At 50.6% G+C, this 17062-nt stretch overlaps 2 protein-coding genes across 3 annotated transcripts in view; both read left to right on the top strand.

The window, feature by feature from the left end:
* Window positions 1-12646, top strand: part of LOC105191576 (LON peptidase N-terminal domain and RING finger protein 3) — a 29070-nt gene extending 16424 nt beyond the window's left edge. Inside the window, exons 2-9 of one of the 2 annotated variants that reach the window (XM_019845280.2) lie at window positions 5985-6103; window positions 6297-6419; window positions 8351-8545; window positions 8818-8917; window positions 8996-9222; window positions 10451-10752; window positions 10882-11089; window positions 11277-12646. In XM_019845280.2, coding sequence (XP_019700839.1) covers window positions 5985-6103; window positions 6297-6419; window positions 8351-8545; window positions 8818-8917; window positions 8996-9222; window positions 10451-10752; window positions 10882-11089; window positions 11277-11639 — 1637 coding nt within the window. In that variant the 3' untranslated portion in view covers window positions 11640-12646. The remainder of the gene's footprint in view (window positions 1-5984; window positions 6104-6296; window positions 6420-8350; window positions 8546-8817; window positions 8918-8995; window positions 9223-10450; window positions 10753-10881; window positions 11090-11276) is intronic. The other variant, XM_011155088.3, reaches the window with a different exon arrangement.
* Window positions 12647-14608: 1962 nt separating this feature from the next.
* On the top strand, window positions 14609-17020 carry LOC105191610 (uncharacterized). The gene is made up of 5 exons (XM_025299010.1): window positions 14609-14877; window positions 14949-15069; window positions 15135-15319; window positions 15442-15591; window positions 15658-17020. Exons 1-5 carry the CDS (start codon window positions 14791-14793, stop codon window positions 16906-16908), a joined length of 1794 nt encoding a protein of 597 aa, XP_025154795.1. The 5' UTR covers window positions 14609-14790; the 3' UTR covers window positions 16909-17020.
* Window positions 17021-17062: the final 42 nt, after the last annotated feature.

The raw sequence follows: 17062 nt of genomic DNA on the forward strand, positions 1-17062 counted from the left end.
AATTCCCGGATAGTAATTGCACACGTGGCAAAAGCGAAGTAGAAACTGTCCGTTCTGCTCTCGGCGGCGCCGGCGACGAGACAGCTTCTCGCTTCTCGCTTCTCGCTTCTCGCTTCTCGGACGACGAAAGCGGATATCGAATTTATCGAAGGAACAAAGTGGGCGTTCTCTCGCGCGCCCACGTCTTTAGCCATTGTGCATCGCCGGCACGTCTATAATGTATAGGTAGTCCGCCGTTACATAATATTATCGTTTACAATGAGCGACCGACACGCCGGCGAAACGTGTCAGCCGCTGATAAACAACGATTTCCGCGCTCTCGTTCGAGGAATTGCGCGCTCACGGCGCGTTCATAATTCCCTCGCACGTATATCTCTCGCGCTCTCTTGGTTATATCTATTTTCCACTTAGACTCTATTTAGTCGTCCCGCTATTATGTGTATCACGAGCCTATACAGAGAGCGTTTCGGTAGGGACAGGCCAGACGTGTGACGCGAGAACACGTCACACTCGGCCGACAAAGAGATGACTCGTCGATCGAGGAGTCGCTTCCGATAAGGAATGGAGGGCGCTTCCGATAACAAGTGATAAGGCGTGAGATGCATAAGGAATGAAAAGGGAGGCGGAGGTGTTGTTACACCCGCGTGACATTTCCCGCACGTGTGATCGCGTAAATCCGTTGCTGCCGCGCGATCCTTCGAGAGCAACTCGCGTTCGCGAAGTTTCGACAGAGGCCACCTCGAATATTCTCTACGTTAAATCGAAGACTGGCAAACGACCCGCCGTGACACCGCCAGGGATCATTTCATCCTTACGTAACTCCCGACTGGAGCCGCTCGCTGGACCGAGCTGCTTCGAGTTATTTCGGGCGCGCGGGTGACTCAAAGTCGCCCGCCTCCCCCCCCCGTCCCGCGGTCATTTGAATTTGACATCCGTCTTGATCCGCGCGAATGTAATTCTGCTCTCTCGTGAGACGCGACGCTGCGCGAATTAATGAAATTTCGATTGCGGGCCTGGACAGCGGGGTCGAATACGTCCCGACCGGCGAATATATGCCGGCGAAATGAACGCGGCCGCAAATAGAAATTCCGCGAATTCCTCGTGAATGTCGCGAGCCGCGCGGATGAGATCGTTCCGCCTCCGGGAATCCGCTGGTTCTCCTCGTTGAATGAAGATGGACAATTAATATCCTCCTCATCCTCCGTCGCGCTTCTGTTCCGTGCTGAAAAAGAAAAAAAAAGAAAAGAGGAGAGTCGCGATGAGGAGGAGGAGGAGGAGGAGGAGGAGAAAAAGCTGAAAGATTATTTCTCATTTCTCGGGCCGGGCTGTCCAAGTTTCTCTCGCTTCTCTCTTCACTTGACAAGCGCGTCCGCGTCCTCGCTCCCTCCTCCTCCTCCTCCTCTTGTTGTATCGCGCCGCTTGATTTATCCTGGAGATTAAACAGTTGATTAACGCAAATGATGCAAGGAGAAACCTCCGAATAATTTGGCAGGTGCCGCGGCAGAAGAAGAGCCGCGGCGCGTACGCTCGCGCGCGCTGCGCGCCGCGTGCGACACATGGAGCATTATTGATCGTTGCCAGAATAGAAAGGCGAGATATATGTAAGTCTATGACCTGTGCGCGCGACACGCGGATACCCGACGAGATGTCACACCTCGCTGATACATTGTGCATCCCGTTGGCTGGCGAATCATCATTAGTGTCTGCTGGATGACTCAAATGGAGCGTCTACGCGCGTCCACTGTTGATCTAATGGCGCGCGCTTCTCCGAGCGGACACGTCTCGCGCGAAATCGGAATTCTCGCGCGCGCGCGCGCGACTATTCGCAAACGAGCGAGACTTTGGACGCGCGCGCGTTCCCGACGAGTGTCTTATAAATATCCCGTTGTTGTGGCCGCGGGGATCTATTTGTACTTGATACATAAATCAACGCATGCGTTTTGTATGCTCGTCGATATACGACGTCAGCCTGTGAACGTCGGCTGGATTCAACAAGAAACCTGCGACAATATACGTAGGCAGTCTGAATAGTTCTCGACCTGATACATTCTAATGCCATACATGGCATTAGAAACTGTCAAACTATAATTGTATTGGAAAGTGGTATCCTTGATACAAACCTATGTAAGATTTTATCCGATCTGTCAAATCATTCGAGTAGTAGCATCAGTTGGAAAAACTTTACGCAAGATGGCTGGCCGCGTTTGCTAACGATTGAGCAAAAACGCATTCGAATGCGTGTATTTCTCGAGCGTGTTTGGATCGTTTTGAGCAAAATAATATGGATCTCAAGCGTCGTTTCATAACTGTTGATGAAACTTACTATCCACCACTGTACATCAGAGCGAAAAGAACCTTCCGGAATCACACTTTGACGATGGTATTGAATTATTGGAAAAAACGTTGGAATAAATGTATTGCAGTTTCAGGAGATTATATTGGAACATAAAACATATTTCACGGCAAAAGAAATTTTCTTTCATTGTTAGGCTCGGTAAGTACGACGGTAACTAATGCAACTCGTGTGCCAGTCGGCAATCAATATCGATGTAATAGCAGGAATTATCGCGAAAGTTCGTCGAATCGTCGATGATTTCATCGGAGCCCGAGAGAGAAAGAGAGAGAGAGAGAGAGAGAGAGAGAGAGAGAGAGAGAGAGAGCTGAGTCATCTCACAGCCGCGAACTCTGGCAATTGCCGGGCGGAAAGTGGCAAAGGTCTGTGGATATCGATAGCAGGTACTTCGATTGAACACGGCGATGTGTCGCCTCGTTATTATACTAACGGAAGAAAACCTGCCTGGAGATCTCTTTCGCGAGTTTCTAGCGGAAAAAGCCAATGGCCAAAATTCTGCGCCAGCGACTGCTATCCTCCGCAATTGATCGATACGCTCGAGCAACTGCCATTGCACCGAATCGATGCAACCTTCCCATGAAACGAAGATGGTAATTGCTCGCAGCGAACGGGGCAGCGATGCGATGCCAGCAACAACGGCGACGGCGACACGGCGGTGGCGCGATGGAGTAGTACGCGCCGGGTGACCGACCTTTACGTAACGTGCGCGGCTGTTTACGCCGTGCCGCGCCGCGCTGCGTCGGCACGGGTGACGTCTACTCGTTGGGAAGATGATGCGCCGACAGTTGCAACTGCACGCGGCTCGGCTCGGAGCGCAGGCCGCGTTCGTTCGCTCGCTCGCTCGCTCGCTCGCTCGCTCGCTCGTTCGTTGCTGCCGCCGCTTAAGCTTCTTTCCCTTCCTTCCCGCCTTTCGCTTCTCCCTTCGCGCTTGGTCGACGGCCGACCGGATGCGGTTGCAACGCGTGCAACTCGCCGGGTTGCATCGTCGCAACGCGTTTCCACGCTCGTAAATCGGCCGCTCGCGCCCGACGACGGGGAGGTCCCGCGAGGATCGATGACGATGATGACGACGACGACGACGACGACGACGATGGCGTGTTGTCTTCGGAGTTGCATTGCATCGTGTCTCGATTTGCCATACGTGCGATCCGGAAACGAGACACCTCATGTGGGTATTTGGGGGCCACTCTTTGGTGAGCGTTCTCGTTCGGTCGCGCGACATCAATTCCCGCGAGTGCCGGCGCTGCAAGCTCAGCGACGTGTGCAGCAACAGTTCTTGCTCCGATTCTCACGTGGAGACGCTCAACATAGACCTCCGTATGACGCTCCGTTAACTCGCTCCTCGAACACGCCACCGGCCGTCCTTCTCTTGCCCCATCTCCCCTCCTCCCCTCTTTCTCCCTCTCTCTCTCTCTCTCTCTCTCTCTCTCTCTCACACACTCCTTTTCCCTCATTCCACGCCACTCTTCTTTCCAACGAAGGTCAGCAGCCGTCTGTCGCGCCTCGTTGCACACGCGGCATCGAACCTCTCTCGGCGCACGTTGCTGCACATTCGTATGATTTAGAAATCCCGCGGGTCCTTACGAGATAACGCGCTTCATCGCGGAAAACACAGGCAGATACAATCCCCGAACGAGTGGAGGAAAGAATTCAATGAAGAATCCCAGCCCCGAGTTGAGCGCGGAAATAAGAAAAGTTCGAGAGAGACGGAAAGAAGGATGATGAATCGCAAATCAAATGAGAATTCAAGGCATCGAGAATTTAATGTTCCAAGAACGTTGAAGATCTGAGAAGACCTTGATGAAGACCTTGTTCTCCCGAGCACCTACTGAGTAACGAAAGTTCAAGTGCTCCAAGGATGCGAAAGTTTCACCCGACGCCAGTGCACCACGCGAGAATCAGCTCGGTTTGATTAATTAGCATAAGCATCCGACGACGCGCCGTTGATTAGGACGCTCGGTTGTCCGAGAGAAGCTCGCGCTTTAACGAGCGACGATCGTCGGGTCGAATACCTGCGAGCGAGCGAGCGATCGATCATCCGAGGCGGACCTTGGCATTCGATCGCGTAGACAGGAAGAGCGCTTTTTACGACGTGCTCGAGGAACGATCGCGCTAATGAATGAACTTGTTCGTCGTGTATCCCGACGCGCGCGTGTTTCTTGCAACTTGGCAATTCGCGCGGAAAATCGCGCTTCTTCGCACACGTGCGCACGTAACCGACGCGCTCATAATACAAGCACGCGGTTTCGCGGCTAGAGTTTCAGTGCCGGCGGCGGCGGCGGCGGCGACGACGACGACGGCGAAGAGGATCGCGCGAGAAAAGACGATCTCGCCGGGGTGCCGCGGCTTGACTCAGCCGCGCGCGGAGTGCGGCTCGTTGGAAGTTTATAATTCGACGACGAGAACGCTCGCGCGCGGCTTACTTAAGCAGCGCGCAGCCGATTTGCTCAAGCGAGCCATGAGCGCGACGCGGCGCGCGAGTCGCGCGGCGTATAGCTCAAGGGATTTTCGAAATGCGATTTGCGTTATTTTCAAAATAAGCGGCTCGTGTAACGACAATGCCTGCGCAGCGATTAGGCTTCCTCGCGGCTCGTTTCTGAATTCAAGCGCGAATCGTCGTGACACTCCAAGACAAGTTACATAAGCCGACTTATGGAGACCGCTCCCAGCGTGTATGTCCGATATACCGGGTGTCCGAGATTCCTCCCTCCGCGCGCCCGCGCGGAACCGCCTCGATCCGGCCTCGCGATCTCGCTCTGTGCACGAGACTTGGTGTGTATCGTTTCGCAGCTAATACACGTTTACAAGCGTGTCCGGCTTCTCGTCTGCCGGCAGATTACGCGCGTAAGACGCACGCTTGCGCGCGCGCGCGCGCGCGAGCGCGCGGGCGGATTGAGGCGCGCGATTACACGCGGGATCGAGCGAACGACCGCAAACGAGTCACGCCTCGTCGAGATTCTCTCTTTTTCCCTCTACCTTTGTTTCTCCCTCTCTCTGCTCCCCCCCCCCTCTCTCTCGTCCCCTCGCAATGTACCTCGCGATACTTACTGGCGTACGCGCCGCCGGAAATTCGCCTCCGACCGAGCAAGTCCGACTCGAGCCGCGAAGGCAATGACATTGCTCACAATGCCAGGATGCATCGCCGCCTGCATCGGCGGCGCCGAGCCGATGCCATCGGCCGCGGTCACTTCCATGAAACAGCGTGCCGCCTCGCGCATCGCAAATGGCAGACGTTTTTCTCCGGCAAACGAGATTCCGCGGAATTAAACGGTACAATCGTGCGCGTTTAATCGCGCGATGAGGAAATCGAGAGAAGGAGGAAGAGAGAGAGAGAGAGAGAGCGAGAGCGAGAGCGAGAGAGAGAGAGAGAGGGAGAGAGGGAGAGAGAGGGGGAGAGAGAGAGAGAGAGAGAGAGAGAGAGAGAGAGAGAGAGAGAGAGACAGAGAGCGCGGCCGTTCTCTCGCTGTCTTTCGTTCACCGCGTCGGCTCTTGTTCGGCCGGTGGGATGAATTTATTCGCGACGATTCTCCGACGCGAGCTTCCCACGGGACGAGTCCTCGGGCGTCCCGGACTGAAACTCGCCCGCCATTCGATAGACGTTTTACGAGCCCGTTCGTCTCTCGTGTTTCAGCGCCGAACAGCCCGCTCCACCTTAGCAACAGGGCTCACGTCTTGCTCCTGTTGAATAGGCCTTCAGCCGCTCTCACGGACGCTGATCATGCAGTTAGATTGCGGCCGGACTGGGGCAAGGTGAGGAAACACACAGGACCGACGTCTACGTGCGGCACAATCGGCCGCGCGCTTGCGCCGCCGGCAGCGTGACATTTGACGCGCGCGCGCGTCTTGATTTTAAATTCAGATTCAATCTCACTCTCTTTTGTTGGCGTACAATCATTCAAGTCGACTTACTTGAACGCGTAACGTTGAATTTTCGCGTGTTCAGGGACACTACAGGAGGGGGATCGCTCTGTCGGCACTCGGCCGGCACGAGGAGGCGCTCTACGCGCTTTGCATCAGCGTGGCCATCGACAAGAATCCGCAGGCTGTGCGTCACGAATTGACCAAGGTAAGGTGGATCCGCAGAAGAGCGGACTCCGGCCCCGGGGAAGCGCCCCGGTTAAAGCCGCGAAAGAACTCTCGCGAGCGAACTCGCCGCTCCCATAAGTTCCCGCGCGGGAAGTCGCGCGTCGCATCGCGCGCGCCGCGGAATTCGCCGGAGGCTGTGCAAGCCTCCGATATAGCCGGCCGCATAACCGGGGAGCATCATCGGCACAAAAAAAAACGCAACGTTTCCGGCACGACTGCCGGCCGCGCAGCTTAATGACTCGGTATACCTGATAGTCGTCAGGTGAGTGACCCGCGCACTCCGCGCCGCGCCGCGCCGCGCCGGGGGCAACGATTCGCCACATTCGCGCGAGCGGACGAGCGAAAGAGAACGAGAAGCGACTCTTCGTTACTCCTCTCGCGAGCGAATGCGCCGTTTCCACGTGTTCCGCTCGGCTCTCGCCGCGTCGATATATCGATCTTCCGGCCCGGGTGACGCACGCGGCCGACCCCGCGCGCTGCGTTTCCCACTCTCGCCTGCATAATGCAGAATTTCTCCTGCGTCGGATTTTTGTTTCTTTCTCGTTTTTTTTCCCTCCTTTCCTTTCCTACGTCGTACGAAACGACGATTCTCGCCCGGCCGTTCTTCTCTCTCCGGCAGGGAACGTTCCGTTCGTGCCGAGAATCGTCGGTGCCTAGTCGCAAGTGGCTAGTCGCGTCTAAAATAGCGGAAGTTTCCTCACGTTACGACGTTACGACGTTAACGGTGTTTTCAATCGCTCGATCTCTTTCTCTCTCTCCCCCCCTCTCTCTCTCTCTCTCTCTCTCTCTCTCGTTCTCTCTTATTGTCCCCCCGCTTGAGCTTCCGCTCGCACCGCAGTGTGTCGCGCGCGCTTGACGCGAGTAATTTCTGTCAAAGTGACGCGAAAGCCAAGGATGCAATATCGATTGGTCGCCGAACGTATCAGCCGAGCATCAGCATGCAATTATGCGCGCTGATCTGCATCGGAAGCTGCTCGAGCGGTCTTCGCAATATTGCGTCACACGAGGATGCGCGAGTTTACGCCATACGTGACAGAACTGCCGCGCGATTCTCTATGTGCAGCAACAATCGATGAGCGTTAAATAATTCAACGCGTGAGGTCACACGCGTCGAATTTCGATGTTAAATAATTAAGGAGGCAGAAGAAAGGGGAGAAAAAGAGAGGAAAAGGAGCACGCGCGCGCGCGCGCGCGCGCGTTGAATTTCGGATCGTCGGCTGTTATGTAAGCGCGCGGCCAACGGCGGAATCATTGACGCAAGCTCCACTGCCACTTATGTAAGATCGAGGAATCATTCTTTCCCGTGCCGCTGAATCCGCCGCGGCTCCGCGTTTACGGTAGGCGCACTTTTACTTTCGTCGTCGGCAAACGTCCCGCGCAACAGCCGTGTCATTTCGTGTGTTAATCGCCGCCGATTTGGCGGCCGGTTCTCGCTCCTCGTTCATCTTAGACGTGTGTCCGCGCGCGAGATGCGACGAGAAAGGGAGTCGCGTCGGATAACGCGGTGTTCTTCGCTCTCGTCGTTGACGAGAACGTCGTCGACGAGGTATCCGAGAGGAGTATTCGTCGCGGTCGTGATCGATTTTCGGCGTTTGGCCCCCCTCGAAGCCTCGACTCGCACGATAAGGATCGCGTTTTGTAATTTTGAGATTCTAATTGGAACACGGTGGTTTCTTTGTGCGTCGAGTCTTTAGCTCGCGCTTCGCTCTGAGGTCGTTTGAAAGAGAAAAAACGAATTAATTAGAAACTGATTACATGACAGTAGCCGTGTTTATGATTCTTCGAACATCAACATAATCATCTCATTGCGTAATGCATGATGGACTGGACGCCAGCTGCGCGTTAATATTGCACTCGATGCAGAAGGATTTATTCGATTTTAATAATAAGGACTCTGGACGCGTGTTGCAGATCCTGCACAGAGTACTGTCGCCCGGAGTGTGTCGGCAGAATGTCCTGTCGCCACGCACGCCGTACAGTCTAACGAGGAGCGCGTCACGCACGAGGAGCCGTCATCAATTAATGAATCCTAAGCGCAGCAGACGCGCCGCCCTCAACAGATCCGACTGCGAGGACAACAGCAGCGGCGAGGAGGAATTTTCTCAGGTGCGTCCCTCGGGAGAATCCTGTCCCTTGGTATTCTCGTTTGCATCCTCATCTCGCATTCCGCGACGGGTCGTTATTAAAGAATGAGATGGAGAAACTGGCAAAAAATTCCTCTCGTCTTCCTTCATCTTCTCATTTCCGACGGAGTTTAGTCTCATTTCCTGATCGCCGGGCGAGCTTCTTCACCTTTTATTCATCGACATGTCTAACCTCGTCCAACCTCGTCTTTTATATAATCGCTCGTATTATTTCACCTTATCTCCGCTTCGTAGACGATCAGCAGGAGACTTCGGTCTTCCGTCGCACCGCGAGTCAACACGGAGCTACAAGCGAGTCTGGATCGGCTGTACCAGGACGTGGAAAAATTGAAAAGTGAGTAAGCTTGATCGATCGCCACCCCCTCCTCCCCCCTCGCCCTCGCGCGAGCGCACCCATTACACCACTTGAAAGTATCTCGAGGCACGACGTCGTTCGCAGGAATCGAGCCGAAACCCGCCGAAATCCTCTTGCCGCCGCTTTCCGGCGGTACCGCCGGCGAATTGGATTGCATCCTGTGTTGTCGCCTGCTCTGGAAACCCGTCACGACGCCGTGCGGTCATACCTATTGCTGGATGTGCCTGGATCGCTGTTTGGATTACTCCTCGGCCTGTCCTCTGTGCGTCACATCGCTTGCCGACGTAAGAGAGTTCTCGTTTCCTTCACATGAAAATATTTGCTCGCGGACAGAATAACTCGAGGGGGGGTTCTCGTGTCAACCCCTTTTTCAATCCCGTTTCTTTCCCTCGGGAGAATCACGAATACGTAGTATGTACATGTTCTCATAAACGGAGAAAGAGCAAATCGAACTCTTTGTTTCGAACCATTTGTGTATACTTTAATTCGATCAGTTGATTAAATCTATCTAAACTAACGATATTAACGCAGAAAATACGTGTTGCAATTTATTGTTGCGACACGGGATCGAAAAGGAAAACGATAAAACTCGCTCGCCCCGAAAGCCGTGCGCCAAGAGCTCGATGTGGGAGAACACGTGACGCGAGGTCCTGCGACATCTGCCCGCAAATGAGACGTAATGCTTCCTAGCGGTTAACAACGACGCCGCGGATCGAAACGACGATTATTGTTTGCGGTCGTCGGCGACGGTCGTCGCGAGCTTCCGCGTTCGCAGCGTCATTACCGATCGTCTATACGAGTATTATATTTAATGATGATGAGGACAACGACGTCGGGGCGGTGATCTCGCGGCGCGACGCGGCGCTCCTCGTTTCCTCCTTGCTATCTCCGCAATACCGATAATCGCGCTTGATTATCTCGAAAGAGATTCTTCCTGCGACGCTCTCTTTGCTATTGGGGGTGTAACCGGCAGTATTACGATGATTATATCGTTGTGTTGCTCTTAGTTGATTAGTTCGAGCGCGTTATACTCGGAGTCATACCTATATACGTCGTATCGACGTGCTCGCGAGAAACGTCTCTCGACGGGAAGTAGGAAACGCTGAAATGAACGGAAAAAATTCTTCGTTCTTTGAGCGGAGGAAACTTCTCGTCGGTACGACGAGGGTGAAACGATATTCCTGTTATCGAATATCTCACTCATCTGGATATTTAGCTGTGTTAAAAACTCGGCTGAGAAGAACCGAGAAAGAAAATTGGTCGAGTGGAAGCTCCCACGGGAGCAATGATTTTGTTCCTACAATCGAGTTGTCACACGATTCCTATCCTTCCCAAGTAACGAAACATTCAATTTCGTTAAAGAGATTTTCCTCTTTACGCGGAGAAGTTTGAAGAGAGCGATAATTTTCACGTAAGACTCGAACGCGTCGTATACACACCAGACACGTCGTAATAACCCGACACAGATTTGGCTTCTCTCGCGGAGAACGATGTCACGTTTTCTGCTTCCAGTATCTAGCCAGCAGTCAGAAGACCGTGACGGATTTCGTGGAGAGAGCGCTTAAAACGGTGGCGCCCGCGGAGTACACCTCCAGAGCGATGAGTCATCAGCTCGAACTGGTCCAGGGACTGGGTCTTTTGGGTAACGAGCAGATCGCTATCTTCATCTGTACGACCGCCTTCCCGTGCGTCGCCTGTCCTCTCTTCGTCTACGAGCCTAGATACAGGCTGATGGTCAGAAGATGCTTGGAGAGCGGGGTGCGCCAGTTTGGCATCGCCGCGTGTCTCAACAAGGACGCAACGGGCACAAAAAGGTATGTCCGCGGTCCTTCGTCCTTTACGGACGGAAACCTCTTTCTCGGAAACCTAGAAACACCTGGATCGCTCTGAAACTTTGCAGCTCGAGTTGCTCCAATTAACACGATCCCGTGTGTTCCTTTCAGATACGCGGAATACGGCACTATCCTGGACATTCGGGATCGAGTATTGCTCAAGGACGGTTGTAGTATTCTCAGCACAGTCGGCGGTAAAAGATTTAGGGTACTTTCCGGCGGGGAGAAAGACGGTTACGACACAGCACAGGTGGAATTTCTCAGGGACACCGTCGTACCCGAGACTCAACTGCTGAATCTTCTGGAGCTCCACGATAAGGTGAGCAAGTCTGACTCTACAAAAATAAATTTCCAAAATGCGTTCGGTTTTTCTCCCTTCCTTCCTTCCTTCCTTCCTTCCTTCCTTCCTTCCTTCCTTCGCGAATACGAATGCGTTTATAATTCTTATTTTTATCTACATGCAAAGCGATACGCTCCGTTTCATTTCAAAGGTGTCTGATTCACAGGTACGAGCGAAAGGTCGGAGGTGGTGGGACACGGTGCCGGTCACGCAGAAATCCGAGATTCAACGAGTGTTCGGCCGTATGCCGGACACGGAGGAGGACTGGCCGCGTCTGCCGGACGGCCCTTCGTGGGCATGGTGGCTGCTGGCGATCTTGCCGCTGGGGCCGCAGTTGCAAGTGGGCATCCTCGGCACCACCAGCCTGGAGAAGCGGTTGCGAGCTATTGAGAAGACACTCGATCACATGGAGCAGAGGCAGCCGACCGTCGCGGCCGCACCTTCCGAACGGACGACGACGTCGTCGAGCATCTGCATGGACGGGAGAGCAATCACGTCAACGGCGATCTCGGTCGTGCAGCAATCGTAGAGGGCAATTGATGTGGGAGCAATGAATCGTCTCGACACTGTGAAAGCGAGCAACGTGTCGTCCCGCGACCTGGAGACGGGATCGCGGATTCCGCGTATTTCGAGCGTTTCTAAACGGAAACTTCGACTAACGCGGAGCGACTCGGATTAATGTCGAGCGATTCCGATTGCGTTAAGGTACATCGAGTGATTTCTCAATTTGATAATGGAATAAGCTACAAGTGAAATATGCCACCCGACGAAATCGGTCGCGAGGCAGAACCTTCATTTCTCCAATGACTGCGAATTTTGAGAAGATTTTTCAATTTACTTCGAATTTGTGTATTCCTGATCTTAACGACTTACATAATAGAGCGCCGACGACACACGGCATTTTCTTTTCTCTTGTTTTTTTTTTTTACGTTTCTGATATTTTCCACGTCCAAGTTGCGGAAGGACATTCGTCGGTCTCGCTGTAAGCTGTTAATTTAGTCGGTCGAATCTTTTCTACGTCGATCTCTCGTTCGTTCTTCTCGCTATGTGGTCCTTTCGATCGATCGACCCTACGACTCTATTCGACGTACAAAGTATCCGTAGGACGCGTAAACTCCCAGAATGCTCTGCGAGAAAATTGGGTCGATCGATCGAACCGCGAACGAACTCGTTCCCCGATTTCGTTTCGGCGGGGGCTTTTTGCGAGCGACTTCTCTCTTTCTAGGTCTAAGTTAAGAGTTCCAGCCCGAGCACGTCCTTGCATCCCGTGCTCGTGAAATCTTCTGCAGAGCGTCTTATCGAAGGGACGACGATCAAATAAGAGAGATACGCTCGCTCGGATCAGTGGGAAATTTGTAAATTTAGCAAGAGGAGCAAAATTTGCCGATGATTTACGGTCATGTCTCGATGGTCGTTGACATATCTAAGAGAGAGAGAAAGAATATCGGGTCTCCTCGATAAGGCGCACGCCAGTCCTCTTCGCGCTATCGCAATACGCAAATCTGTTCTTCCAAAATATTATACGAATATATATATATATATATATACATATATTATGTATACTCTTACATATGTATATGTATACACACATATTTATGTATACAAATACGATGCATACACGGATGACAATCGGAAGTAAGCGATTTCCCACCTCGGACGTTTCAACATGTCGCAATAAAAACGTGAATAATATAATCGAGAGTAGTGCAGTATGTCGCGCGAAATAAATATCAGGTTGATCGAAAGCCCAATTTTAATCCACCACACGTGGGTTTGATGAGTTCTCACATTGACGTTCCGATCGTTGCGATAAAAAATCGAATCAACTTTTTATCGTCCGAATAATGTTCGGACTCATCTAAAATTCGTCGTCAGCTTTATGGGGCTTGCTTCCGTTTCACGTGGATGCTTCGAGATCTCGTGGATGAAGATACGTCAGTGAGCGAATGCATCGAGTGAGAAAATCGTGAGAGAAAATCATTGACGAAGACGTTGATGACGCGAGGTAAACCTCTGCTTGCTGAGTACAATCGGCATATCGGCCCCTTTTCCAATGACAATGAGTGAATGCGTGAATAGCTATGAATTTTGCAGCTTCTAAATTGTGCGCGTCGAGCGAATGCCTCCGATCTCAAAATCGCGCGAACTGCGGAAACGACGAATTCCTCGACGGTTCCTCGGCGGTTAATTCGCGACGTAGCTTCGCGACGGTGCAGTCGCTCTACGGAGACGTTCCACGAGAGTTTGCCGGTACAATCACGCGCGGAGGCGCGATTGTAGAGAGAAAGAATTTGATATCCGCAGCGAGACATTCGGAAGAGCGCGAATATTCGCGGATGCAGGCGAGAAGAGGCCTCTTGGGCTCTTCGGCGTCATCGCACGATCCTGAATCACGGGGATTTTTTCCGACGATCGCACCGACGATCGCCGTGTAGAATTTATTACACAACGACGATCGGCCCGCGCGCTCCGCCGCGGCCCGAAATCCCGAAATCTTTTTGTACCGCTTAGGTTTATTCCGTCGCTCGTAAGACTTTTCAACTGTACGCTAGCACATAATAATTTATTTTCACGACGGTTCCTTCGACCGTCGAGGACACAGCGGTCGCCTGAGGAGCTAGAAACGTCATATCAATCGTGCAAGCAAGTATTCGCGAGAAAAACACAGCTGGTACGCGATTGTCGTTATTATTTTTTCACGGTCAAGTTTTCATCGATCGTCGATGCTCTTCATCGCTGATCGTTTCAAAGAGCCGGCCGAGAAGCAGAGTAGGAGAGGGGGATTTTCCTGAAAGAAGTCTCGTTCGTGAGATTTAAAATAATTTATCAGCTTTCGCTTTTGCTCCACTCTAATTAAGATAATTAGTGAATAAAATCCTCCGATGGTGTCTGATCTATATTGTACATTGAGATAATCTTTCACAAATTTGTTAGGCGTGTCTTTTGATATCAGCTTACACGGTATACGGTCGAAAGTTCACTTATTTTTGAGTAAGTATTATATACATGTATGTATATACTGATCGATATATTACCACGATTATTATGCATACATTATATTTTGTGCGAGATAATAATGACGACAATCGCTACGACTATCGATGTACCTCGAGTATGTCCACTTTCGAAAGTATAACGTAATGATAAAATAGAAGGTTTTTTTAAACGGTCGATATATTGCGTATATACGTACGTTCCGTACGTCTCTCTAAGTGCGCACGCGACAATTCAAAGAGAAAAGGGAAAAATATGAGAAACATCCTCTACCTAGATTTATATTCTATTCTCTAGACTTTTACGAAATTGTGAATCATGCATTGTGATATTACTATATAGCCTACCTTGTATATTGTTATTGCTACGTTACAACTACTACGTAATACCACACGACTTTCCATTTTTACTTCGACATTTCTATATTTATCTTCATCTCTTCATACGAACAATATTGTAATAAAATATCACGAAGCCAATCTCCCGTGTGTGGATGAGTTCTTCCCTGCGATAACAAGCATTCTTTATGCTTGTAACATGACGTAACACGTAATAATCGATGAATGACGATGTTGAAGTATCAGTAACGTGAAGACGCCTCGATTCGATATCCGTGCTAATTTCAGCGTTGCGACCGACCAAAGGCGGAGTTCAGGCCGAACTTTCTCGACGTGGTCACGTCGAGCATGAACAAGATCGAATACTTGGTAAAGTATTCAGTGGCACCTTCGCCTAGCAGAGATTACTACGGTCTCAGGATTCTCCAAGACGAGGTAACAAGATGAGACTAACAATGCTTCATCTCTCCCCGTTCCCCTTTCCGTAACTTCCTCGCGTTCCTCAGGTAATCCTGTATTTGTGGAAAATCTCCCACGGCCCGCACAAAGCGCCGATTATACATCGTGCCAAGTTCACCGAATTCGGCCGGGAAAAATTATTGCAAGACGAAATTCGCCACGGATTTGGTGAGGCATTTGACTCTCAGGCAAAAAATTCGATCTCGTCCATCAGTAGCTGTCTAACATTACAGGTGAACATGTGTTGAATCACGTCAGGAATATCGCTGAAGGGAGCGAGATCACCTTCTTAACTTTGCCGGAGTCTTTAGTCGGAAAAATATCAAGTTACTTGGAATACAGAGATATTATCAAGTTATCCTCGTTATCGCGCATCGCCCACGAGGTGAAAGAAACAGTTACTTCCCTCCATACAGTTTAACAATCTTGGAATAATAAAAAAACCGACCGAGAGATTATCGCGCTGCTTTGGCTCGCTGGCTCCAATGGTTGGCTCTTGACGTAAATTCGTTGAACCGTTTCGCCCTCGTTTTTCTTCAGATATTCAATAGAGATTCAATTTGGAAGTTACTCTACAAAAGAGATAAAGGCACCAAAATTGACACAGGGGAAAGGGAGGAGGCTGGAATTCACGGTTGGAAGCGGCTCTACCAGGACAGACAGATGCAGACATCAACGAGAGATCAAAAGGTACAACAGTTCAATGTCGCAAGTAAGATTCATTTGATAAAGACGCGCGAAAAATGCATTTTTTAGAATCTTCGAGCACAATCATCGATCAAACGTGCAAGTGATGCGAAAACGAACAAACCGTCGCTGAGAACCAGCAATGCGCCGAAACCAACCTCGAAGATGGTCTCAGCTGTCAACATTGCGACGAAGGAACGATCCGAATTTTCAAACGCAGACTTGACCACTTCGCTCTCCAGAACGTCGTCCGATACTCGATTTCGCGATCCAAAAACGAAGAAGGAGAAGTCATTTTCGCTAAAGAAAAACCCGAGAAGCTCGAATTCTCTATCTAACGTAAACGAAAATGTCAAAAAAAAGGAAGACCATATCCTGTCAAGATTAACGACGAAACAAGAAACTAAAAGACCCTCCAAGCATGACGAAGAATTTGACAGGCGATCAAAGGAGCCGGAAAAATATATCGACAAGATTAACAGAGTCAAGACGACTTCGCAAAAGAACAAAACAAAATATGTCGCTTCCAGACCGTCACCGGTATCTAAAAGCGCTATGAAAAGCATCAAATCTTCGTCGGATTTAGCAGAAGGTTTTAACGGTAAGTCTCGATCGAAAACGAAAGCTAAGCCCAAGAAGGTAGCCGTAACCAGTTCTGAAATATTCAACAATAATGATGCACACTCCGACAGTCCGTTCGTCGTCAGAGACGACGATTTTGACCTGGCTGACTTGATCGAAGCGAGCTTGAAGAAGATTCGAAGTCCACGGAGCATATTTGATTATGATTTCAGTTGCACGCCGCAAACGGATGCAACGGATGGTGCTTCGAGAATCAAACATGAGATTTTAAACATTGATAGGTCGAGACAACAACAGAAATCTATCCGAAGCAACGTTATGTCGAATTACTTTCCCGGTAAAATGTTTCAAAGAAGTGGAACTCTTGAGAAGCTTTCAGAAAAGTCTGAACCGTACAGTGAAACATCGACCGAGTCCATCGTGAAAGATACAAAAGTCTCCCCAGAAGAGAAGGATGAACTTTTATCCAGGAAACATACAAAGACTCAAGTGGAGCCGAGGAAATGTTTAAACGTGAGAAAAAGCGATCCAATGTTCTTCAAGGATCGGGAGGATCTGCGGGGGAAGTTCCGAAGTAAATATTTCAGTCCCAGAAAGATCAACAATATTGATGAGAAGCTCTCTGTTACTAGAGAGCCATTAAGAACTTCCAACTTGTTGAAAGTACACACTCCAAGCAGCTTGGAGTGTAAAAAGGGCTTTCTAGCAAAAAGTGCTGAGATTGAATGGGATTTATAAAGTCAAAGATGTCAGAATGGTCGCAATCAGTAAAATAATTACGTGACAGGGAAATTTTTTACGTAATTTTAGAAATTCCAGAAATTTTTGCACATTATATGCCTAGACTTTGATAGTAAAAAAGGAATAAAATGTTATTAATAAACTGCTCAAA

The sequence above is a fragment of the Harpegnathos saltator genome, unplaced genomic scaffold (assembly GCF_003227715.2).
Source record: "Harpegnathos saltator strain DR-91 unplaced genomic scaffold, Hsal_v8.6 scaffold250, whole genome shotgun sequence".
NCBI lineage: Eukaryota > Metazoa > Arthropoda > Insecta > Hymenoptera > Formicidae > Harpegnathos > Harpegnathos saltator.

What these genes read in the sequence shown, in the direction of transcription:
- LOC105191610 (XM_025299010.1), top strand. Translation starts at nt 14,791, where the DNA reads ATGAACAAGATCGAATACTTGGTAAAGTATTCAGTGGCACCTTCGCCT. An exon ending in TCAGGATTCTCCAAGACGAG is followed by an intron (nt 14,878 to 14,948) that starts GTAACAAGATGA and finishes CGCGTTCCTCAG; the next exon opens with GTAATCCTGTATTTGTGGAA. An exon ending in TTACTTCCCTCCATACAGTT is followed by an intron (nt 15,320 to 15,441) that starts TAACAATCTTGG and finishes GTTTTTCTTCAG; the next exon opens with ATATTCAATAGAGATTCAAT.